At 41.2% G+C, this 26,247-nt stretch overlaps 1 protein-coding gene and 1 pseudogene across 2 annotated transcripts in view; one reads left to right on the top strand and one right to left on the bottom strand.

The window, feature by feature from the left end:
• The window catches only part of LOC110060932 (uncharacterized), a 20,753-nt pseudogene extending 15,839 nt beyond the window's left edge, over nt 1-4,914 (top strand). Inside the window, exons 4-8 of the transcript XR_016204183.1 lie at nt 2,049-2,248; nt 2,650-2,800; nt 2,892-2,975; nt 3,348-3,425; nt 3,720-4,914. The product of XR_016204183.1 is annotated as an uncharacterized LOC110060932 (transcript). The remainder of the gene's footprint in view (nt 1-2,048; nt 2,249-2,649; nt 2,801-2,891; nt 2,976-3,347; nt 3,426-3,719) is intronic.
• Nucleotides 4,915-6,722: 1,808 nt separating this feature from the next.
• On the bottom strand, nt 6,723-26,178 carry LOC110061077 (uncharacterized). Its single transcript, XM_089278969.1, has 22 exons — nt 25,816-26,178; nt 25,496-25,558; nt 23,225-23,524; nt 20,507-22,674; nt 19,432-19,593; nt 18,720-19,041; nt 18,184-18,335; nt 17,858-18,023; nt 17,328-17,429; nt 16,818-17,015; nt 16,641-16,724; nt 16,162-16,324; nt 15,090-15,256; nt 14,737-14,964; nt 14,304-14,465; nt 13,454-13,645; nt 12,469-12,704; nt 10,731-10,894; nt 10,074-10,136; nt 9,646-9,681; nt 8,564-9,136; nt 6,723-8,182 (listed from the first exon to the last, which is right to left on the bottom strand). Exons 1-22 carry the CDS (start codon nt 25,867-25,869, stop codon nt 7,959-7,961), a joined length of 5,979 nt encoding a protein of 1,992 aa, XP_089135095.1. The 5' UTR covers nt 25,870-26,178; the 3' UTR covers nt 6,723-7,958.
• Between the last annotated feature and the right edge of the window lie 69 nt (nt 26,179-26,247).

The following is a 26,247-nucleotide window of genomic DNA, read 5'->3' as shown; positions in this document are numbered from 1 at the left end:
AACTCAACACTTACGTTTTTCATATGGGAGTAAATTCAATTAGAGCTTACAAGTTATCAGCTATTGTTCCCAGGTTAAACAAAAAAGAAGCTTTCATTTCTAGAGTGTTTTTACGTCTCTGCAGTGGCAGTTTAATATTTTTATATGATGGGCATTTTATGACATTCTTTTCAGTCCGGTATTTTTAAAGGTAAAAAGTATGAAAACTGTTCAAATGTTCTTTGAAGACTGTGTGGCACCAAGTTAAAGTGCAATTTAATTAAATCAGACTTTCAACGTGTCAGAGAGGTTTTTTTCTCTTTCTTTCAATTTTCGGTGAAGTAGTGTTGTTGCGTTGTGTTGTGTAAAAAGGGTAAACTTACGACTCGTATAAAATGCGAAAAGTTCTCTTAACTTGAGTATTTTTGGGCAAAAATTCCTCTTGGGGGCTGGAAGGGCTCCCGAGGGGGTACTCCCAGAAAAATTGGTTGGAGGTGTGCGGCCCGCTTCCCAAAACCCTTGCCCTATTTATGACCAAAATCTGCGATATTCCTTACCCTATTTATGACCTGACCAAAAATTCGAAACCCTATTTACGACCTGATTCTCAAATCAAAACCATGTTTCAGACCTGCGTTATAATTAGCTCCCTAGTTCAAACCAATGTTAAATTACCGTAAACATATAAATTTGTGAAGGGCTTTTGTTGATTTTCTTTTCGATAATGATGAAAAAGTGGCTTCTTCTTAAAGCATACCCATATCAAGGCTAGAGTGCAAAAACCGTACCCTATTTATGACCAAAATGGCCCAAATCAGCTAAAATCGATACTCTATTTACCCAAAACGACTGAAAAACCATACCCTTCGGGGCCGCACAGACCTATATAACCCATATAAAGGAGTCCACCCCTCCCCCCCAGGGGAAGGGCTAAGTGATTGGTGAGTGAGGGAGTTATGCATGTGCGCGTGTCAGACCAATCACAGTGTGGGTTGTATCAAAGAACGAATAAAATTGCCTGTTAGAAAATAAGATGGTATCTACATTAATCTGGAGACGTGTCAGATTACTGTAATTTGTTCAGTCAAACATTTTATGGCTTAGGGCCTGTTCGCACTACGCGAAATTTTGTTTGATTTGCCAAAAAATCTGTCAACACGCAGCCATTTCTAGTGCGAACGATCTTTTGAACCCACCAAAATTTCAAAGATTCCGTCGACTAGCTTTGGAGGCTGTAAAAATTTTGTCAGGCGAGAAAAACCTTTGTTCCTTGACATCCATCCGTCATTGGGTCATCAAATTTCGCAACATATGGATTACGAAGCGAACGTGACCGTATGACTTCCCGCCATTTTAATTGAGCTAGATGCATCCGCACAGAAGCAACATCGATCCATGGTACTTCAATTATTATGGCTCGCAATGCTACGAAGATCAAGATCAGGGTAATCAAAGTTATTACGATTCCCAAATCGCTACGCAACAGTAGCACTTCTTACAGTTTCCATCGCAGCCAACTCGAGAGGATTCACAATGCATCCACATCCGCTGAACACAGCATTCACATCCGTAACATCCACTGAAGATCAGACGACTGCTGCAGCTACTGGAAGCACAGAAAACACGAAAAAGGGAACAAAGAGAAAAAACGCCAAGTATGAAACCTTCCCCTTTACGACATGTCACGACATCTTGATGGTAAATTGATCAAATTACTAAGTGACATCCGTCACTTAAAAAAAAATTTCGCATCTTCATGTGCGAACAGGATTACGAAAACAAAAAATTGGTGATTACAAAATTTTCAGTTTTTTTGCAAACGCTAAACTCAAATTTTCGTCTTAGTGCGAACAGGGCCTTACGATTTAGTTATCTTACCATTACCAATGTAACATCGTATGTACATCGTAAACTCCCAGTTTCTTTCTTGCTGTACATCGCAACCAAAAAAACTTGTCAAATCAACGAAATCAGTACTGTAAACAGTTCCATGAATGCTCCTATCTCCGAGACTTATAGTTCACAAAAAAATAACTCTTGCACGCCTTGCGTGCCTATGTTTTTTTAAGCTCTCAAGTTGTTAGCTGACGGCCAAGGACCTGGCATAGTCCAAAAGGAAGCCAATATTGCCTAGCGCCAGTTAACGACTGCGGAAAAAGAGAGGCTGAGAAAAGAAGCAGACAAGGAAAACTCTGCTGACCCAGCAGACTTGGCTTGGATTCCAAGGCAACGGCTCATTGGAAAGATTGTTGCCAATATACATACTAACGTACGTATGTCACACCCAGCTTCGTATTCAATACTCACTGAAACACTCTGAAGGTCAGACTGCGCGGGAATAAAATTTTCTTGGATCCTTTTTTTCCTGATAACTAATTACACGCATTTTAGGCATCCTGCTGGTGAACTTTTCGTAAATTTGAAATGTAGCGGAAGATAGTGATTAAGCAACTGAGCACTCAGCTTTCCTATAAGTACAAAGCCAAATACGAACTATTGTTATGCTTCAAATTTTATCCTGATTATTTGTGTCGGTATAGAGCATATAGAGTATAGAAGCTGGTAGGTTATAACTTTAAGAAAATGGTTATGTGTTTGTTTAAAACTTCACATACAGTTCCAAGTTATTGCGTATTAGTCAAATTAAAACTTTGCTTCATTGGTCAACAGATGCAAAAACTTGATTAATTGGGCTGCCCTTCAGTTTGGCTGGGGTACAGTGGGGCTACTCCAGAGAGACTTTTCTCTCCACAAATGTCAGATCTCGCAAAGAACGCTACATTCACCAATTATGTAGTCTCCACCATGGTGAAGAAATTAAGTAAGTGAAAGCAACATTGTAGTTTAAACGATTGTTGACTTAGAGAGTATTTGATAACGTATCTTTGGTGTTGACAATATTTGAATAACAGGCAAAACACAGATGGCAGAAGAGGCTGCAACGAAGTCGCAGAAAGAAGGAAAGCAAAAGAGGAAGAGAAAATCTCAGAAATCAGGTATTTATGTCTGAAATTATTCAGCTAACTTTTAAAGTCCAGCTCATAAGTGCCTTACATTGAAAGCACATTCGCAGAAAATTACTAACCTAAACGTGTCAACAATTTATTTCAAAATTGACCAAAGTTACTCGCATAAGTTGTTCTAGTACATTGTTCCGATTTGATAGCGTTTTTTTCTTGCAGTTGAATTACATTTGGAAAGCCTGAAATGCGACTAAGAAATAAATTAAACAATCTGGGTTGGTACACTGGCACTTTACCTTACATATTAACAAAAGAAGATTGAATTCTCTAGAAGCCATATTAGTATCGTTAATTTGGATGAAGCATTGATTTGTTAATTTCAAGAAATTTTATTCGTCCATTTAGGTTCAGACAGTAATCCAGGAAATGAATCTGGCACGCCACCTCACAAGGAACCCAACACTTCCACTGTTGGTAGTGAAGGTATGTTTCATTCATATGCATGGCCATACAAAAAAAAAACAAAAGGAAAAAACTATTCCATAGACAGAACGACAATAGAATTGGTATTTGATGTGGAAACACGTCATATTTATCGTGTTGTTTGTAACTTCATAACTTTGTAACGAAATTTTTTGACTTAATCTTTTTTTTTTCCTTGTAATCTGGTTGGTTTGTCAGAGTTAATGTGACACCAATAGGAAACTACTGTCTTTTTCTGTAGCTATACTTAGCATTTTTTTTGAGAAATTCACTCATTTCAATTCATACTTTTAGATAAAAGCAAGAGGCTGGTTTGTCGAGGAGTTTTGACTGCCCAAACGCAAGTACATGGTCGTGCACTTAACACAGATTGAGTCGCGGTAATGGTTCAGGAAGTGGTTTCAAAAGGCAAAGTGGAACCATGGCCGGAATTCCCCACATATTCTGGAGAAGTGGAAGAGGGAAGTTTCGTTGCCTGGCCGACAACGCATACTAGAACCCAACAAAGTGCCCCCATTGCCCTTAGACCAAACTTATCAGAGCCGGAGGTTTTAAAGGATGCCCTGCATCCAGACCAGTTTGTCTCTCCCGGGACAATAATGTCCAGGGATAGAAAGTTACGAAGTAGGAAGTAGGATATCAGCTTAAACCCGTGCCAAACAAGGATGACAGTTGATGAGAGTTGACTCTCGTGAGAGTGTTTGCCAACTCTCATCGACTATCATCAACTTGGTCCAAAGCAGTGAAAACTCTCCTCTCATCTACTCTTATGAAAAATTTGAGCACTATCATAGTTGATGATAGCCTACGAGATCCCATAAGAGTTGGTGAGAGTGTATTAGAGTTTCAGGCCAAACGAGAACGATATTGTGATCATGAACTGTCGTCAGCTCTCATCGTTTGGCACGGGCTTTACAGTAAAGTTAAGGAACCACGACGAGAACGTCAACGAAAATTCGCATTTGGAGACTAACTATCCTTTCTGAAAATTTCGTCAGGACTGTTACAACTATTTCAATTTATAAAATGTGGCTGGCGATGATTTGATCATTTACGTTGTTAATTTGTACAGAACGGAAAGCTGAACTGAATGGTATCAATAATTTATGAAAGTGTTAAACCATGTAGTCTTGAAGAAACCCATACTTAACTAATAAGGGGACACAGACCAGTACAAAATGCAAAAGAGAGAAGACTAAAATATCTACACTAACATATGAACAATACAAAATGCAGTCTAAAATATTTTTAATATAAAGCTATAAGTAATGTATCCATAGCTAGATCTTTGCACACGAATGCGCCTTATAAACTAATTAAGTGTATTGGCTGATCTGTCATCCCTAAACAGTTCTCCCCATAATTTGGGTCCTAAATATCGCAGTTATTGCCTACCGTACGTTACAGAGTTATACTTAGGAGTGAAAAAAATCAGATTGCCTCAAATTGTACCTGGAGCTATGTTCATTAAAAATATTGCAAACAGTGATCGGGCGTAGTCCATGTTTAACTTTATATGTAAGAAGACAAATGTCCTGCAAACGTCTGTTATCAAGGTTCGCAGCTTGGTCCTTTCCATTATTTGAGAATAACTAGCTTGTTTTTCATTGTACACCGTGACTGCCCTCAAACCTCTTTCTTGTAATCGTTCAAATTTGCGCAAGTCACTAGCTCTACAAAAATGCCACACTAGCTGTCAGTGTCTAGGGTAAGGTAACACAGCTGTCTTATATAGTTGGAGTTTAGCCTTGATAGCGATTAGATTCCTAAGTCGCATGAAGACAGCAATTCTTTGACTGGCCTTCTTGCACGCTGAGTTTACATGTTCAGAAAAATTTAATCTGGAATCTATTGTTAGCCCTAAAAGTTTGAGAGTTTCCGCGGTCTTAAATTCCTGCTTATTTATGCAGATCACTGCAGTTGCGCTTTGAGAGCAAGCTGCCTTCGTGCTGTAACCGATTTTCAATGCATAGTATTTCTTAAGGTTGCAAGCCAGTGGATTAGACTCGTAACGCCTGGTTGCCTGATCCGCACTTGTACTTAGCGGACCTCCTCCTGATCACGAGGAGGTCACATCCACGCTAAGTACAAGTGCGGATCAGGCAACCAGGCGGTACGAGTCTAATCTACAGACCAGAAGTCAGTTTATAGTTGTTTCTTTCCTTGATTCTAAGTGCTCTTAGTTAACTTTCCCGCGCTTAAAAACGCGGGAAAACGATGGAGATGGAGCCGTGGAGTTGCCAGAAGTGTTAGACTCACGTGGTCCAGCGAACGAAGATTCCATGAAGCCCCGAAATCAAATCGCTCAAAATTCGGCCGAAGTGATTTGATGTTGGACAAGCATCCATGATGGTACATGTAGGATATTTTTGCACGACGTATCTACGCACGATAAAAAGTATACGCGGGCTTTGACGAGATAAAAGAAAAGAGAATAACTGCGCATGGCCGGGGATATTCGTTTCAGCAATTCTTTATTTCGTTCAAAGGCGCAAGGTAAGGCTCCTTGGCTTAGCAATTAAAAATCCCACTTAAGACAAATGAAGGCGAAGACATAAAAAAGTAAAACCTTTCAAGCACAAGTGTCAAGGAGTTTGGCTACCCCCCCCCCCCCCACTGGATGGGATACTAGTCCATTTCAGGGGTACCCCCCAGCATTCTGTGAGGGTGCTTCGATATTCAAACTGTCTTGCTGAGAACATTTCCATGTAGTTCTTATTCTAATAAACAAACCCGCTGATCGATTAAAATCAAACCTTGATAAGAGTAGGGTTGATACCATAATTCACATCACATTTTTTGCTGTACATCGTAACCAAACAAACTTGTTGGATCAACCTTATCATAACTGTTGAGAGTCCACTGAGTGTTGCTACCTACAGTAGGCCTCCAGGGGCTTCTAATTCACAAAAAAAGAAAAAAACACTCTTGCACGCCTTGCTTGCCTATGTTTTCTTCTTGGAACACAAGCTTTTGTCAGGATAACCCAAGAATGGGCTCTAACACTTTCAGTGGTGATCTTTACATACTCGATGTGACAACTTTGGGCCTGGAATCAGTCGAAGAATCCGTCTCCCAGCTGTCAACCACAATACAATCACTTTTTTTTTTAGAATGAAATGCTGTCACACTTATAAAATTCGAAGAAATTCTTGATCGTTAGAGCAAGCCCAGTTCTCTTGTAATACTGAACAAACAGCTTTTTAAAGAAGAATGGGGAGCTAGACATTTCACAGAATCCCAGGTTAGAGTATAGATAACTTCCAATGTTTGTGGTTAGTGAAATTGACCAACAGCTACAAACGTTTGACTTTATTTGTAGTTATTTATTTTTACCTCATTTAATTTCAGTTATCAGCTCTATATGGTTTGTTTTCATCGAGTAAATTACTTTTTTTTATCAATTTATCCTTAGTCAATTGAGATAATAAAAAAGAAGTTGAATAACCTGGTTGAAATCTGAAATTATCTGAGATCCCAAATAAAGTACAAAAAGGCCTGAAGACATGATCTTGATTTTTGCAACACTTCGAAACAAATCAGCCCAATAAACCACACAAAAAAATGTTTTCTGAAGCATTTTACTTTTAAAATACCTACCATTCAATTGCATTCAATTGGTCAATTGCAATTTTCAAAGGAAAAAACATATCAATTTGTAACAACCTGTATCAGAAATACCAGTGTCTTTATTTATGACGAAATTTCCTGGTATTACAACTATGTTGCCAGTCATTCTTAAAAAAAATCGACTCTACATCCAATCTTATTGGTGAGGCTCACTTCTAAAATAATTCGTGCAGTATCATTAATAAATAAAATTCATGTCGAACATAAAATTCTACAATATATTAGACAGTCCATAAAAAAGCATTCTGTTCTTCCTACAAGTAAATTTCGATACAGCTCGTTCTAGGTTCTCCGCAGTGCCAAGAAGGCTTGCCTATGAATAAAATAGGCAACATTCACTTTAACCAGGTGAATTTTTTTCAGAATGGAGCACAAGATCTCTGAAGGGGCAAAATAGTTTGCTGATACCGTTGACTGTATGGCTTTTATGGAAACAATCTTAGTGGCTATCGTAAAGATGGCTATACTCTGTGCGAAAAAAAGTTAAAGAAAAACGGAAGCTGGCCTTCGCTTCCCGTTTTCGTTTTGGCCTTGTCAACCACCTTCATTAGAGAGCCTCGAATGAGCTTTTTCACCTGAATAATAATGACAAAAAAAATCATATGTACTAAGATCGTGTTCCATTGGGTTCAACCGTTTCTGGTTGGTTGTTTTTTTTTTGCGTTGTATTGGAGAAAACCCGTTTTCGGTTGATTTGGTTGATCAACTTTTTCAACCGGCCTGAAACCATGTTGAAACGGTTGAAAAAGCGCTTGCGTGATTACGTCGCGTTATTGTAGCTCGCTGAAGGCGATTCCCAGGAGTTACCGCGTTTCAACCGAACCGTATCAACCCAAACCGCGTACCGGTTGCGGTTGAAACGGTTGATCCAAGTGGAACACGACCTAAGTTAAGTGGTTTACATTAGTTCACTATCACGTCTGGTTTTATCTGTATGTCTTCTTTAGCAAGTGTCAGTCCTTTTCTACTGCGCGCTCTGATGGGTAATTTCTTGAGGCTCTGGGTCAGCGGACGTGGCTTGTAATACAGTGGCGATGGATCCCCGATTGAGCCGTCGGTGTCGGACTTTGCAATGTGCGAAGCTGAAGTGATTCTGACCAGCGGTAACGGCATCGACAGCTGAGCACCTGAATAACAGAAGTCAAAACTGTGCGTTAAGCGACCGTAGATAGGAAGATGAACTGTATTTACCATTTTAAATAGTCAAACAAGAAAGATAGCCAAAGGACTCCTATCGTGAAACTTCTATCGCAAAATCATTGTTGGGAGTTTCGCATACACACGTAGAGCCAGCCACGCGCGAAAACTTACATTGAGCCAGTCTGTACACAGACGTTAACTTTTGGGGGGAGTGTGTTTTTTTCTCGTACGTGCGGAAGCGGCCTTTTCATTGGGCCACCCCCTTGCGTTCGGGCTTTGTCAAATCCCCTGCAGCTTACACTTCGACGAACTCAAGACAAAATAGAGGATCTGTGGACAGCCTAACATTGAGCTCATCTCAATCTTACCTTCAGGAGAATTTGTAAAGTCTTTCAGAGATTTGGATGTAAGTAAAGAGGTCCCTTCTTGGTGGCTTTGTTTGCCGGACGGCATGTTTCGTGGTTGGAAGTCGATGTTACTCAAAACGCTATAGTCACTGATACAGGAAATGGCGTCCAATGGAACGCGTTTCTTCCCAGCGGATTTTGCCGGCTGTTTGCCCGGCAGAAGTCGCTTCGAACTGCTAGAGCGCTGCGGTAACAGCTTCCCTTCGTTCAAAGGTTGTAAAGTCTCAGGTGAAGCTATAGGAATAACTTGAATCTCGGAACTTTTCGTCTCGTTTTTCTGCTCGACTTGGGTATCCTTTAAAGCGGGAATTTTTTCTTCTCCTTTTTCTAGGCCTTTCTCGTCCTTGCCCATCGTTGCCATACTCATTTTCTCGTCTTTACGAGACAACGCCAGTGACACGCCTGAATTACGGCGCGTCATGGCGGACTGAGTCGAGGATACACCAGAACCGCGCCTGACCAAGGTTGGAGACAGCTGACCAACTACGTTCTTTTTCATGCTTCCGAGTTTTGCTTGGGGAATCCGAGAAGAGCCTGAAAAATTAATATCATAGTATCAGGTTGAGGTAACAAATAAAGGGAAGGAATTATAGATTTTAAATTCGATAACTGACACGGGCTGGCTAGTTTATATATTTACGCTTTTGCTCTTGAGCTTTTCAAATCCTGTTTGAAAGGTGTTTCTTTTTTTCTGAGGGCTCCATTCATCTCATCAGTAAAGGCGTCTAGGATTTGAACCGAAAAATTCCATATTGATGACGTAACCGTACAAAAGTCGGTGCGGTTTCTGATTGGTGCGTACGCGAGGCTCGTTCATGAATTTTGGCGCGCAAGTACTAACCAATCAGAGACACTCAACGATCACTGTAGCGCTACGTCATCAGAATGGAATGTTTTCGCTACGAATGGAATGAACACGAGAAGTGAAACGCCTGTCTTACACGGAAAATGGAATATTACCCGGCTTTCTTCTTTAATTCAACTGTATCTAAATGTATGTCGTTGGAACATTTTGCTGTGTTTTGCCGTTCAGCTATTCTCACCTTCACTACTTTTCTTGTCACTTGCTGTGTCAGAGACTAAGAAAAAAAAATTAAAAAACACTTCAAACGTTTTTTTTTTGCCACCACTGGAGGCTCTTGCTTTTTAATTAAGAAGGATCCAATAATTCAAATTCCGAGGCAAGCTGAGCGAGAAGCAGACAGCTTTTGTTTAACAATTTATCGACAGATACCCTCTGGTCATTCCAATGCTTACAACAGTACATCAAAGCTTTCCAAACTCAAATTTCTCGTTACAATACCAACACACTATCAAGTAAACAGGGGAAGAGAAAAGAGAACTCACCAACTAGGAATATGGCAAATATCATAAAATTCTCAGAACTGACGATAAGAATAGTTTATACAAATCGAAAGGAAGAATTTAAATTTTGAAATTGGGACTGAAAGGGTGGATGATTATTTCATACCTTTCTTTCCCAAAGTGGAGGATTTCGCCATTGAGACGCGCGAGCGTCTGCTCTTTGTTTCCTCTACAAAAAATAACAAAGACGCGATCAGTAATGGGGATAATATCATCTCTTAAAATCCATTAAATATTTTCGCTCGCACGCGATTGGTCAAAACTGGTTAATATCCGAGTGATATTCCCTAATTTTCAATTTGCGAAAAATATTTGAAGGATAATAAATACAATAGCCCTCATTTGACGTTAAATATTTGTCCTTGGACGTTATCTGTTCCTCGAAGGTCACAGTTTCGCTCTAGTTTCGCTCTCGGAAAACTGTTCGCTTCTCGGAACAGATAATGTCCGCGAACAAATATCCCAGCATATTTTCGCGCATATATTTATCTCTTTTTTTTTATCTCCCATGTTGCATTGTCTATCTCGTATCTCGCATTTTCTTTTTCACATCTACCACTTTTCTATCTCGCACCTCGCATTCTTTTTATGTCGCATCTCGAATTTTCTAATTGTATCTCGCATTTTTTGTTTCATCTAGTGTCTCGAGTTTTCTACAAATTCCACAGAAGTCTGATTGAACATTTCATATGTGCACGAAAAACTTTCTCCTCTTCTCTTTCTTCGAATTAAGAGCATAGAAAACAAATCAACTGGGGCGAACCTTTCTCCTCGACAAGTTCTTCTTCTGGGATGATAATTCCTTGATCTCTGAGGCGCTTTACGTGTTCTTGTCTCTCCTGTTCTACTAAGTGCTTTGAGTAAACCCAAGAGCGCAGGTCATCTTCCTCAGAGTAAAAAATAGAAGCCGTCTCCATACTGAACAAACTGTAAACACAATAGCAGCAAGGATAAGCGACGAAGTAGGACAGTTACAAGCTAGATTAGCTGTAATTGCGGTAAGCCTAAAATACAAAAAGCTACAAGTGAACTAGGTGAAAACCTTATGCCCTGTCCAAAAGGGAAATGTTTGGCGACCCAACACGATTAAACATTGTTTGGTGACCAACCATTTTCCCATTCACACCTTGTGTGATCGTAATTGATCGTGTTTGATAAAATTTGAAAGTCGACATTCACAAACATTTGGTCAAACACTGTAAAACATTTTGTTCGTTTGGACGGTGATCAAACATGTTTGATACCATATGGCCACTCAGTACAACATCAACATGTTTGGTCACCAAACTAAGTTTGATTGTGTTTGGTCGCAACTCTTATCCCATTTGGACAGGACTTTACTCTACCCTTGCCCTATTCGTAAATTAAAAAAAAAAAAATGCAACATCACTTTACGTAACTGAGTGTTCGTTTTCGACGCTGTAAATTTCGCATGCTTTCCATCTTCAATCTTCTGAACATCTTTCCAATTTTTCTTTTCTTTTCTTTTCTTTTTCGGGAGACAAGTCGCACGGAAATTGCATTTTGAAAAGGGACCTTAAGCACACCACGACGGCAACGAGAATACAACAAACAAAAGTTTTAATGGGCAAAACAATGGCTGTTCACGTGCGTTGTAAATCTTTGTAAATTTCGTTGCCGTCTTATGCAAAACAACAACGTGAAATGACCAAATTCTGGGCATTTTGGATGTCTGGCGTCACAGATTTAGCTTGAGCGAGTTCTGAAACCGATCGGTCCACTAAATAGAATCTGATTTAGATATATCTGCTAATAATTTGGTCAAACACTGTAAAACATTTTGTTCGTTTGGACGGTGATCAAACATGTTTGATACCATATGGCCACTCAGTACAACATCAACATGTTTGGTCACCAAACTAAGTTTGATTGTGTTTGGTCGCAACTCTTATCCCATTTGGACAGGACTTTACTCTACCCTTGCCCTATTCGTAAATTAAAAAAAAAAAAATGCAACATCACTTTACGTAACTGAGTGTTCGTTTTCGACGCTGTAAATTTCGCATGCTTTCCATCTTCAATCTTCTGAACATCTTTCCAATTTTTCTTTTCTTTTCTTTTCTTTTTCGGGAGACAAGTCGCACGGAAATTGCATTTTGAAAAGGGACCTTAAGCACACCACGACGGCAACGAGAATACAACAAACAAAAGTTTTAATGGGCAAAACAATGGCTGTTCACGTGCGTTGTAAATCTTTGTAAATTTCGTTGCCGTCTTATGCAAAACAACAACGTGAAATGACCAAATTCTGGGCATTTTGGATGTCTGGCGTCACAGATTTAGCTTGAGCGAGTTCTGAAACCGATCGGTCCACTAAATAGAATCTGATTTAGATATATCTGCTAATAATTTGACTTTTGGGGCATAATTTTGTTTCCAATGTGTAATTTTTGAACTATCGACACAGTGCCACACAGCCCGCGGACCTATTTGGAACACCGATATTAGTTATAATCCAGTAACTATACTTATTCACTGACCTCGCGAGATCTTCAATGCGCTTCTTTTCCCGTTCTTCCTTTTCTTTCTTCTTTCTCTCGGCGCTCAGTCGCGCCATCCTCCGGCGCTCACTGGCTTCTTTCTTGGACTTGCTGTCAGCCCGGTGTCTTCGAAGCATTTCGGCAAAGTGTTCCCGCGGGTCTTCGCCCTCGGGTATCTTACTCCGGTGGGTCACGAACTCCTTCCAGTGGTTAAACAAAACTCGAAACACGGTCATCTGAAAGGGAGCGAAGATAACTGAACGCACGTTCAATGCTTGCAGAGCGGACATTGCTATTCACGTATTTTCGGCGTGCGTTTTTAGAGAAGTTTAAAACAGTAAGTGACCACAGGAAACCCAAAAATGGTTGTTTGATTTGTAGAACAGGGATTAACATTTGTTAACTTTCTGAGGGCTTCGGTCAAAAGAAGCAAATCAAACCGAAAGAACTGTGGCAGGCAGAGGTTAATTGCTAGAAAACCAATGTGGAGCTTGGCATCTCTGCCTTTCGCAGTTCTCGCATTTTGATTTGCCATTTGAAACGAGAGTGATCAGTAAGTTGTCAAAAAGATGTCATGAAGATGTCAAAACTTGATCAAAAACATTACATGTATCAAGCTGCAAGAGCAAAGCGATCTTCACCGGCTTACATGACGTTTTATTTCGGACATTTAATTTTCGGACACTTTCTATTTCATGATTTCGGACAATTTTCGGACAACAATTTCGGACACTTCGCTGGAACATAGCTGTAAAAATACTATAAATATTTCGGTCGCTTAAAAATTTAGGACGGTTTTATTATCGGACATACTTTTTTGTCCGAAATTAAAATCGTCCAAAATTTTTTGCAAGTAATGTACTCGTTAGCAAAAAAGCTCTTGTGTTTGTTTGTTCCAAATTTCCTACTTGTATGCATTAAGCAAACTCTGTTACAGTGCTCTCTCTACAGGACAGAGGAGCATATACTCGTTTGATTCCGTTACCTGTGCTTCTCTGAACACATACGGGTGTAGCGAGGGACTCCTCCCTGACAGTCTCTCCATCAACTTGTCCGCCATCTCAATAGGAATATCGATCTGTAATTCAGGAGCAATCGCCGAGTTCAGGAAGCAGTCCACAATGGTCTGTACTTTACGCTGGATCAACGCTGGTTGGGCATGTGCGTGACACAAATCCTGTTAAATATGAGAAAAAATGTTCATGGTTTGCGTGACGCAACATCGTGACTATTGACGATGTACTACCAAGCTAAATGTACGTTAAAAACGGTGCAACTTATTTGTTTTTACTAAAGTAGATACAACAAGCTATTTCTTTCAGGTTTTTCTTCCACTGGGGGGCAATTTCTTTCACTAATAATTAAGTATACCATAAGTGTACTTCTTTTAAGTCACCTGCCCGAGAGTAATGGGCGTTTTGCATCAAACGGTCACATGATACAAAATCAACCATGCTGGATAGCCTGCAGTGCAGGTGTATTTCTGCCGTGCGAGCGCACATTTTCGTATTAGGACGCCATCTTTCGCAACTGTAGAGGGTTGGGGCGAGGGGAAAATTTGCCGCGGGACCCCCCGCCCTCCGCCCCAACCTTCTACAGGTCAACCATCCAATTACAATCCAAGATGACGGCATCAAAAACCTGGTCTATTGAGCGTTCCGTTACAAAGTAACGCTCGCACTGTAGGCTACATCCTGGAGGACAAAAAAAATGAGAGCCTCCAAATTCCAAGAGAAAGCGGTTTCAATCTGCCAAGCTTGACTTTTCGTTGTTTTTGGTGTTCCTGCGCTTGCCCTTCAGCATCGTAGATTTTAAGGTACATAAGGTATCTTTACCTTGAACTTCTGCACCTCAAGCCAGAAGTGAACATTGCTCTCCAGCGTGTCACCTTTCACTGCCACAAACGCAGTGAACTCGCTACAGCTGCTGGGATTGAGAAGTGTTTGACGTAACGCCACCACATCACGTGACGATGAGACCCATCTGCTATTCAGAATCTTCAATGGAGAAACAAGACACTTTAATTGGAATGCTGTGTTACAATAATGTAGCTTTTCCAGGAAGAAAGGACAGATTTCATGAAAATTGTACCCCGATCGTCGAGGGCCCGAGCTAAATAACAATACATACAAAAACAAAAGAGGTAAAACGAAACAGCTGTGGTACACTAGGAGATGGGTTACAAAGGACATGGGGGGGGGGGGGGGTCATTACTGCGCCTTAACTTCATTCGGAGCAGGTTTACCACTCACATATGCATAGTTTTACCTTCCAAGCAGCTTCGCTTCTCTGTAGCCGTCTCTTTAGCATGATATCCTCCACCATTTCTGGCACACCAGCCGTGCGCGGTTTTTGTCTTTCTAAGAACTCTGTCGTTTGTTTGAACAACATCAACCAACGGCGCTCAATTCGCGCGCGAACGAACTTTTGGCTTTCAAGAATGACGGGAGACTGGGGTCTCTCTTTGATGGGACGGCCTCCATTTAAGTTCATTATCTACAGAGATAATAGAAAATCAATGTAATTGCCACTTAACGGGAAGATAATGCGTTCTTGCTAATTATAAACATAGTAAAACCAAAACTACAGCAAACTAAACTTTCCAATCGCGAGAAACTTACTAAGTTTCTTCCCTCTCTGGTAGCAGGGCTGTCAGGTCCAAAGAAGTATTTTTTACCCAGCCAGCTGTCACGAATCTCTCTAGCTTTCTTGTCCCGCTTCTCTGCCATGAAGCGGGGAACACGGTGAAATGTTTCCATGTCTGTCCAAGCCATCAAATCTTTGATACCTACAACATGCGAAGGTGTTAATTGTTTTTTTCTGTTTGCTGTTTTCTTATTTATTTTTTCTTATTTTTTTTTTATACAAAGAGATGTACAAGAACGAATTTAATAAACTTTTGAAGAGTAGTTTTGCTCTTACTCTCACATGATTCTCGATAGCCTATCCCAAGCTCTCGGTCAGTGTGGAAGATCGAAAATGCGGATGAGCGACGAGCGGGTTTGGGAGAGAAAAGGGAGAAAACCTCTTTTTTTTCTCTCCCAGACCCTGCTCGTCGACCGGCCGCTTTTTCGATCGTCCCCACTGACCGAGAGCGTCGAACAGGTTAGATTCACAAGTGCTTATCACAAATATCACTGCGGCATAAATTGTCGAAGGAACATTGGTAACCTCCATGATATGGAAACCTCTATGTTACGTTTGGAACCTCGTTCCCATGGCTTCTCTTTTTCCCGAGAGACCCTGGGAACAAGATTGCATTTTACGGAGAGGTCACTTGGTCCCACCAGCCGGTGAAATTCATATAACCTTTACTAATATGGACACTTCCACAATACGGACGCTCAGGTCTGGCTAGTCACAGCTGTCTTGTATTCTACTGGGAGTCAGCGTGGCCGAGTGGTTAGGGCGCTGGACTTAAACCCGGAAGTCACGGGTTCAAGTCCCGCTCTGACCACTAAGCTGGAGTTGCTTCTTGGTAGGACCTTAGTTCAACTCCTCGGCCATGCGTGTAAATAGCCAACTGGTCTGTCTCCCGTCAGTTGGGATTTTTAAGCCTTTTATGTTAACTTGAAATGTTTCTTTCTTTCTTTTCAAGTAGCAGTCCTGAAAACTAGCTAGTTGTAGCTAAGCGAATCGACCACCCATAAACATTCATCATTACACAATTTTTTATTTAACATCTCCCTTTACCTCTAGCATGCTTCTTGTTGAGAAATTCTTTGAAATGTTCTACTTCGTCTCTGTTTCTAATGAGCGCTTCGAAAGTGATTCCGTCCTTGGGTACAGGAGCGGGTCTGTTGGCTTCTTCTACTGAAATCCTTTCTTTCTCGTGATCATCTTCGGCATTACCAAGCTGAGAAAGAACATGGGATTCGTGATAACCATTCCCTATGCCTCATAATCAGTAAGAGGAAAAAAGACGGACTTTCGATCCATGCGTTCTTCCTACATTTGAAGCGGTTTATTACTGCGCCTTTCAATAACATGCGGGCTCTAAAATTCAAAGCTCAACCGACAAACGCGTTTTTCGTTACCGTCAATCAAATGTTCGGCGGCTCCTCTTAGCTTGACATTCCTTTCGCACACATATTAACCCATTCCACTTTCTTTTATTTAGACACTTAGACTTACATTTAGGCTTGTATCTAGAAAGTAACTTTGTCTCTTACCCCGCCATGAGTCTGAATAACACTTTGTCTCATTCTAGTCATCAGTTTGATTTCAATATGCCTCAACCTTTGTTCAGTGGGTACCTAGTGTGTGAAGGGAAAAAAAGGTTCAAGTCTCTTCCAGAAGACAAGACTAAGCAGCTTTATATGATAGAAAATTTAGAGTTAAAATCTCACCTCATGCCCATACGATTCTTTTTCGTGCGTGATAAGCAGATTCCAGGGTTCCAAAAGCGAGTGTAGAACATGCTCCTCGACGGCATCAAAGAGCTCCTCATACGGGGGCTCCAGTTCTTTATGGACTTGCAGCTGAATGTCCCTGTGCACGTGAACATCCTGTGCGCTTCCGGACACCACAAAATTAGCATACATTGTCTGTGGAACACACACAAAATGAGCCTTCATATCTTCAATGAACGTCAGTCCTTCGCCATTTTTAATAGTGTTTAGCATTTGTGCAGAGTGTACTTAAAAAAGTTCTTTAATCAGAACGCTCAAAGGTGTCAACTAATATTAGAGTCTCCTACCTTTTAGAGAAATTTTACGAATTGGTTTTACGGGCTAACTAGCCCAAGAAAATTTCGAGTTTTGTATTGCGAATATATCTTTCTCTTACAGAGACGAGTTAATTTTTTGATGGAATTTAAAAATTGAGAAAATGAGAGGACACAAAACGTTGATACGTACCCGCGCCTTTCTAGATAGCAGAGAAGGATTAAGCGAGTCAGCGAAGAAATATGCGTTGTACTCTTGGAGGGATTTCCAAAACGCCAGGCAGTTCATCCATAACTACAGTGAAACAACAAAATCAGCAAAAGTTACAGAAAAACGAAAAAAAAGCTAGTGACCCCCTTTCCTCATCTTTCTTGGGGGAATGGTTAGAAACTGCGATTTCATCCAGGGACTGAAAAGTTAAAAACACATTAACGTGCTGTGTGCAAGCTTTCATTTGACTGGTCACACCCTAGGGTTTGATCAACAGACTTAAAAGTTAAAACCACCTTGCGCAGCATAATAAACAGTACCACATGAACATACCGTTCATTAGCTTTCGTTTGAATGATCACACACTAGGGTTTTATCCACAGACTGAAAAAAGCACCGTCACTTTGTACAGCATAATAAACAGTACCAAACAAAGAAACTGCCCAGTTGCTGTCAGACAACTGGTTTTAATCCACAATTTGACTCCTTCATCAACTGCTGGTCTACAGTACCTCATTTCCTGAGTTTTGTAAAAACGCGTTGAAGTAGTTCCCAGTCTGCCGTTCATAAATCAGTCCTTGGATTAACGAATCCAACATGGCGCCAGACTTGGACCCAGTCTCCTCGACAGAAGTCGGCGTGGAACCGTCAACGAATACTGCAGTTTGGTGTAACGTCCTATGGAGGTTTGTGTAAATAAAACAAGAAACGGGAAAAAAAATCATTTTTTGTGATTCATTGCGGTGAAACTGAAAGAACTTGGAATAATGAGCAATTGAGATGAGAGGAAGCTGTATCGAGGACGACATAACCTTCCTCTAACAATTATGTCACTTACCTCATCATTCTCTGAATCTTACTATCAGGGGAGGGGACAGGGTTGATAAACAGCCTAACGGTAGGTAGGTAGTCTGGCTCCGGTTCAACAGGAAAGGAAGGCGCTGGAGGCTGCTCGAACCCATAACCTGTCTTCACAGGGGCAATGATGTTCTAAAAAAAAGGAAATTGGAAAACATTTGAAGGATAACTGCGGGAACAAATTCAACAAATGGCTTAACTCTCAAAAGTTTCCCTGTGGCTCAGTGGTAGAATGTCCACCAACGTACAGAAGCTGTCATGTTCGACTTGCTTAAAGTGCCGATAATGCTATCCATCGGACGAGTAGCTTTCCAGGACTTCGAAAAATGGTGCGTGTACATTGACTTAAGGACAAAACAGAATTATTGCCAAAAAGTAAAGATGAAAAGAGGAGAAAGAAAGATTGCCCACCACCGCACTCACAAAAAATAACTAGAACACAGCCAGATAACAAAATATGAAGCATTAAATAAGATGGTCCGCGCCTGTTTCCAATCCCCTCTCCTTGGTGCCTACCTGCAGTTGTTTTGTGTTTGCATTTGTATGCATGTACTTGGTAGCTTGAAGTAGCCTCGGATGAGCAGACTTGGCGCGTACTTGAAGCCGGGAAGTCTGGTGCTGAATGCCCGTCTTCTGGGCACCACTAGTTTGGGGTCTGGGAGCCATTGTTTTGCTCGGGAGGACCTGGGACAGACCCATGTGAGCGGGAACTTGAGGCAGATTTGCAAGAGCGTTTTCTCGTTTCACGCACGACTTTGGCCTTTCTTTTAACAGCCGGTTGTACTCTAGGTCGCGGCAGTGAGAACGGCGTTGCTGATGCATTGTAAACCGTATACACCTGTAAGACAATGAAAGGCATTGAACAACGTTCTTAGTAAAGTCTGCATACGAGCCAAGTGGCCCGTAAGGCCGGCGCTTATCTCCAGTTTCCGTAGCATGAAGCGACGAGGTCTATTTCTACTCCCCCCTGGATGGGATGCTAGTCCATCGCACGGCTACACCCTGCATTAAATTCGCCGGTACCCATTTGTACACCTGGGTGGAGCGAGGCACTGTGTCCTGCCCAAGTACACAACACAATGACCCCGGCCAGAGTTCGAACCCGGACCGCTCGATTGCGAGTCGAGCGCACTAACCATGAGGCCACCGCGAACAAGGTTTGCAAAGGAATTAATTAGCGCCCTTAGCTAGAAGCTGACTTTGAAACGAAAATGAAAACCGAACTTACCAATAACTTAAAAGAGGTTCAAGAACATTAGGCTGAATAACAAATAATCTTTCGTAAGTTAACGTCGATCCATCGACCATGTTCAGTCTTGATTTTGTACCGGCGGAAAACTCGTAAATACCTCCACTTCTCCAAAACTTGTCTCGTAGACACTGCACTAATCTGAAGGCGTCGATGAAAGGAGTTTATCAGTAAAATAATGCAACTATACAGCACAGGAAGCAAAAAGAAAACCCAAGTTATTGGCTTGCCCTTTACAACAAGCTGTAACTACGACGTATTAGTATCACCCAACTAGTGGACTAATGCAAATCCTGCCTTTTAATTGGCTACGAGTAGCGAAATTGGCGTCATCGAGCGTGACGCTTTCTTTCGTTTTATTCCCAAATAGATATTTCCTCAACTTGCATTTGCTAACTTTATTATTGCCTTTTCTGTCCGACTAGTTGGGTGATACTAAAACAATTAGACCCTTCGCCCTCAAGGACCACGGGTCAATAGCCCATTCGCCTTAGCCTCATGGGCTATTTAATAACCCCTAGCCCTTGCGGGCTACGAGTCTAATTGTTAACTAGCCCGAATGATTTTCAGTAGCCCCCAGAAATCTCATCTCTGACATCCTTCAATATGTTATTTGGATTTACTAAAAAATGTCCTCCAAATTTTCCAAGAAACTTCACTTGAAAGTGAAGTACAGACTCCTGTAGCCCGACTGCAAAATTTACTAGCCACTGGCTATCGGACGCAAATTTCTCTGGTAACTACAACCCAAGGCCGGGTTGTTCGAAAGGCGGCTAACGCTAAACCAGGATTAAAAGTTCTTTTTGTATAAAAATGTTTGCACTGCTTATGTCTTGTGTACGTTTTAGATTATTCAGACTCGAAACTGAAGGACCAACACTATAAAAGAAAACCTCGCGGCCACAACTGTGCCATAAATCTGGAATCAGAATTCTCGCTAATCCTGGGTTAGCCTAACTGGGCTTTTGAACAACCCATCCCTGGAATAACCAATTGGGAAATAAGGTGAAAAGGGATCCTGGGAGTTCCAAACTGGATTGCAAAAGTTTTGTACCTGTTTCTCTCGTCGTCATGTTCCAAGTACCTCCCACATTCTACTTCCAACCAGAACTGCAACAGTTTTTCGCCACTCGTCTCCAAAAGAAACTCCTTAAATGAATCGAAACCTTCCTTCATCGCCAAATCGTATGGTTTGTCTTCCATTTCTGACCCGTCCTCGCTGAAAGCCGACTCTGCTTCTCCTGTGTCGAAACCAACCGATGTAGCAGCCGTGCTGCAACGGTGTTTTTTGCCAAACACGCCGCGAATTCCTTGCAGTGTTGTCGCACTTGCTTCCGTTGTGTAACCGCCTTCATCATCATCGTCTTCTTTTGGTTCTTTGTCTTCGACCATGTCTCCGTGGGAATCTTGCACTTCAGATTCGTTGTCCTTCTCCTCTGTTTCTTCTTCGTTATCGTCTTCTTCGCGAATCGAAAACGTGCTTGTTTCAGCTTTAAGTTCAGAGTCATGCCCCAGTTCTGTTGATGTTGATACTCCACGGTTCCCTGTCTCTTCGGCAATGCTTTCATTTTCGGTGCTCTTCTGTATACTGTGCTCTTCAACCGAGGTTGTCTCTCCAGTTTCGGAGCTTAAATCTAATAATTTTGACTGTTTTGAATCTTCATCGTTTAAGCTGTTATCTCCTTTAGGCGTATCATCCACAGCCTTAATCGGAACGGCATTCTTCTGTTTTGCAACATTTTTACAATGAAGACAATCTCCCTGTTCAGAAGCACTCGACTTTTCCTCGTCTTCCTGTAATGTTTGAATTTCTTGTTTTTCTTCGTCTTGACCCCCAGCACCTACTACCGCGCCAGAATTATCAACAGCGTCTGAAACAGACACACTCGTTTCTTCTGGGTTGGACAAATCTTCAGTTGCCTCAGACAATTCTTCGTGTGGTTCGTCTACGGGAATTGATTCGCTGGTTTCCTCCTTCACAGATTCAGCCGAATCAACAGAGGTGTTAGAAAAAGCATTTCCCCTTTCCATCGCTCCATCATCACTACACATAATTTCCACATTAATACTCGGCACTTTGCCTTCATTTGAGAGCTCCTGTAAACGTTCATCTATTTCACTTACTTGAACCTCATTAACGGGTGGTAACGGCTCTTCACTTATCCCAGTATCATAATTCTTTCGCTCTGTCTCTGCGCTTTCGATTGAAGTGTTCTCTACAATATTGTCACCTTTAGTAACTGGCTTGGATTCCGCGATAGATTCCTCCTCGCTCACAGTTGTAACATTATCTGCCACTTCTTTGCTTGAAGGTAAGTCTTCTTGTTTTACAATTCCTTCCGAGTCCACCAGAGTTTCTTCTTTGTTAGTACACTGACCATTCTCTTTTACTTCCTCCCTTGAGAGAAAATAGTCTTGTTCTAGAGTTATTTGGGATTTCACCATAGACTCTTCTTTGCTAGTGTATAGATTGTTACCTTCCAGTTCTTCTCTTGAAGGTAAGTCTTGCTGTTCATCTGAAGCTGGTTCATCAACCAATCTTTCCAGTGGGGTGGAGTTCCCTTTCACTTGCCCGTGCTCAGTAATAAAGCTCAAAGCTGAAGACAAACTGCGCGTCATTTCATCTGCACCTAGAGGATCTTTACTCCTTTCAGAATTCTGATCACTAATATTAAACCCCTCCTGGAGTGAGCCAGTCTGACTACCAGTTTCTAAGACTAACGTGTGACTACCGGCTGAACTAACTCGAGATCTAGGCTCAGGACTCAACGTTTTGTCAGTATTGTCACTAACAACGCTCAAGCGCGAGGCAGGCCTAGCGTCATTTGGAACAGAAACGTCACTCTCCTGCGCACTGTAGCAGCTAGAGCTTGACCGAGTGTCTGCGGATTCGTCATCTCCCATAATCTGTGGAGTGAGCGGATAGGGCGAGCCACCGCCACTACTGAACAAGCTTGTACGACTTTCAGGACGCTTAAACGACTCATGCCACGCGTCAAATGTTTCTTCAATTGACCTCACGTTCGTAGGAAGATACATATGACCCTCATTGTCGTTCTCAGCCTCTCCATCTGTGGATTGTGCTTCGCCCAAGGAAGGGGTGAGATTGAAACTGACAACGCTTCGACTCCGACCTCCTGGGTGGAAAACATTAGGTTCCTCTACCCCGCTGTCATCATCTTCGTCTGAGCTTTCTGAATAAAGGCCACGAAAGAACGACTCCTGCAAAGGAGAAAGATGAACAAAGATGTTATCTAGCGAATCGATGCTTGAACAGGTACGTGTGGTACATGTACAGTACAACTCGAAGTACTAACATTCCGCGCGCGTTCTTCACATATTTATCAGAGAAGAATGTCTGCGCGCGCGTTGGTAAACGCATTACATTCTTTCATTTTCTGTCAAAATTTCCTCTTGTAAAACACTGTCTAGAAAAAACAAACGGCAACTTGAGCTCCAAGAAAACGTAAATATAAGCAAAAACACCATTCAAAGCATGGGGAATCACAAACATTAGTCAATATTTACTACTGTCTACATAGTTCTTTATTTATTATACAAAAGCACTTTAATTGAAAAACGTATGACAAAGGAGTTCAAATACTGTAAAATTAAAAATGTCATACTAGAAACAAAATAATTTAAACCACAGCAGCGCCTACTGTACGATGATAGGGGATGATGATTACAATGATGATGATGATGATAGTGATGATGATGATGATGACGACGATGACAATAATGATGATGACAAGATATGTCTGACACTCACCTGCACTGCAGACAAGTGCTTGGACAGTTTGTATTCAGCATAAAGTTCACTTCTCAAGAATAGCGGCAGCCTGCACTTCTTTACAAACTCAAGCCCCTGGACTTTATCAAGTATGGTAACATAATAACCTATGCGTGACTGGTTATCAGCCACATTGTATATTGTTCCTTTGAAGTGCGTAAACTGACGGAGCTGAGAGGCAGCCTTTGCATCCCCTTTACCAACATCATCAGCTATCTTTTCGATAAATTCCTCAAAGACTTCAAGCTCACTGTTGTAGTGGAGGCGTGCTGCAAAGCACTACAAGAAAATTTAAATACAAATTAGCTATGGGGTTAGATTACAGCTGAACTCTCAATGCCCTCACTCACAGACTTCCATTTGAAGTAGAATATTCAAGTAACAGTTGGCTACTAATTTGCAAGCACAGAAGCAGGGGCAGATTTGTGGGGGGGGGGGGGGGGTTATTGGGTGGCTAGCCACTCCCATTGTGGAGAAGCAAAACAACAAATTTCTCTGGACAGGTACCTCATTGTAATATTTTTTACTTGGTGGCATTGCTTGTGTTTTTAGTGAAATGGTTTTCAAATTGGTTCCAATTCTCAAATTGCAACATTTTGGGAGCATGCACCATTTATTTTGCAGCTGCAAGGTACTAGCCACCCCCACCCCTTGGAAAATCCTGGATCTTCCCCTGAGAAGGCACATTTGTGCCATCCCTCCTTTATTTATAAAGGCTGGGTCAAACAAAAAGACTCAAGTCTAAAGTCAAGAAGGATTTAATCATAGGGTGCATGCATTCCTTTGGCAGGACCAGGATCAGAATCACGATCACTGATCACTCAGATCATGCTGCTTCAAAGGAGCCGATGAATCTACGCTGGGTACAGATTTGTTGGTTGTTTTGGTGCACCATGATCCAAGTGATCTTGGATCACTGATCCCAATCTGGATCATTCCAAAGGAATGCACCCTTAAATACATGTGGTTCAAACTTTTACTCCGAATTATTTGATCACGAGGATACTGTCACATGGTATTGAACTCAAGCGTGCGGGATTGGTGCAGTGAAGATGATCTCTCTCTAATCCTTGAGTGATTGGGGGAGGGATTGGGGCAAATCATTTTGAAACCTTCAGGCCTTATAAGGTGGGTCCTGACAACTACATATATCGTGTTGTGGTCTAATATTTGAGGGAACAAGAGTTTTTGCTCATCTGATAAGCAGATGATGTCAAATTTCACAGTCATAGTGTCTATCATGCAGGGGGTTTCAAGAAAGAACATATCAGGAATGTCAAAAAATGTGCTAATGGATCAAACATTGCAAAACATGCGTGGTCATTCGACCATCACATAGATTTTGATAACCCTAGTGTCATTGACAAAGGCTCTTTTTGCATTAGAAAAACTTTGGAGGCTTGGCACACCTCTGCTACCAAGCATGCTGACAAGAAGTCTAAGCCAATTCCAAACCAGTACAGTATTCTTTTTAAACAATAGTCACCTAATTTACACATTTTTACTTTGCTTTTGCTCTTCTTGTTATTTTTATCTCGCCTTTTTTGGCCTATATCTTATCCCTTTGCATTCCATTTTTATCTGTCAAAGGCTGTAGATCAACAGCCAAAAGCTCATGTTCTCTTTGAAACTTTTTAACCAGCGAACATTTTTAATTGTAATTTTTAATTATGTCTCATCCTGGCTGCGCTACAATCTTTAATGGTTTCATTAATGTTTACAGTAATCTAGGCAACTGGTTTAATTTTACAGGCAGACAAAGCTATTAGTCAGAACTGAACTAATCTTTATAAGAAAAACTTTTCACCAGATGGTCAAACCAGGTGGTCAAAAACATCCTTACTGCCAGTCAATTTTCTCAGTGTCTGGTCCCTATTGAAACACCTGATCATGTTGTTTTGGCATATAATTAATACACAGGCTCATTTCTGCCACTCTCTTAGGCCTGGCTCCCGAAGGTCCTTCCCTTAGGCGTAGCATATTTTTCCGAACAGTGGCTGGTAATTCAGAGCCTAATAATTATATCATTGATAGACACGAATAATTTTATGAAAACACTTGTCCAACTCTGACGTCCACCTTCAGACTCACTCTATTAGCTACCCCTTGTAAACTCTCTTTTTTGTTGATGCAGCCTTCAAAACAAGTTATATGTTCAATATAGTGCAGCTAGTGTGGGTATGTAGTGTGCTCGAGAATCCAAATTAACATAGACATTTTCCTTAACTGCATAACTGCAATGAAACTTACCGGTAATGCTAAGAAAGAGTTAAAGAAATCCACAAATCCTTCATCTTCGAGCAATAAATATTCCTGAAAGACAAGAAAGAAGGACGACTATAGGGGGAAGTCCTTAAAACCGTGCAAATTATCTCATGATTCAAAGAGTGTCACGACATCAAAAAAAGGCAGATTTCTTTGCAAAGTTAAAATTGAAAATGCTATGCGAGCTTAAACATCCTCAGATCGAGATAGGTAATTAGTGTATAAAGCAAATGGGCCAGACATTGAAGTTTATTACCTCAAGAAAGTGGTTTCCGTAACACTGTGAACTTATTAAATGCACTTACCAAGTTGCCTTCCGTTATTTCGTCGAGATTTTCGCTGGAAGAAGATACTGACATCTTAGCAATCAGATAATGTTCGAAAATATTGTTCACTGGGAATCAAATTGCGAACGTAACCGCAATTTGCATGTGACATCAGCCGATAACATCTTGTTGTTGTTAACGTTTGCCACTTAGCAGCCATTATCAAGGTGAATTTTCGCGGTCGCCCATGATTTTAGGGTTGAAATAGTTTCACTGGATGATTTCTTTACACTTTTTTCATTGCTAGGAAAGTGCGATCGTTAAAGGACCGCAAAACGCGTCGGATAGAACTCATATATTGCAGCCCGATCGCCAGATAAGTCACCGTAAGAAAGTTTGGCTTTCAAGAAGTCGAAGATTTCTTGACCAATCAAAACGCGCGTTTCTGTCGGCCATATTGGTTTAGTTGTT

Source organism: Orbicella faveolata, unplaced genomic scaffold, assembly GCF_042242905.1.
Source record: "Orbicella faveolata isolate gen_17 unplaced genomic scaffold, um_ofav_v1 contig_47, whole genome shotgun sequence".
NCBI lineage: Eukaryota > Metazoa > Cnidaria > Anthozoa > Scleractinia > Merulinidae > Orbicella > Orbicella faveolata.
This window is presented reverse-complemented; position numbering and strand designations above follow the sequence as displayed.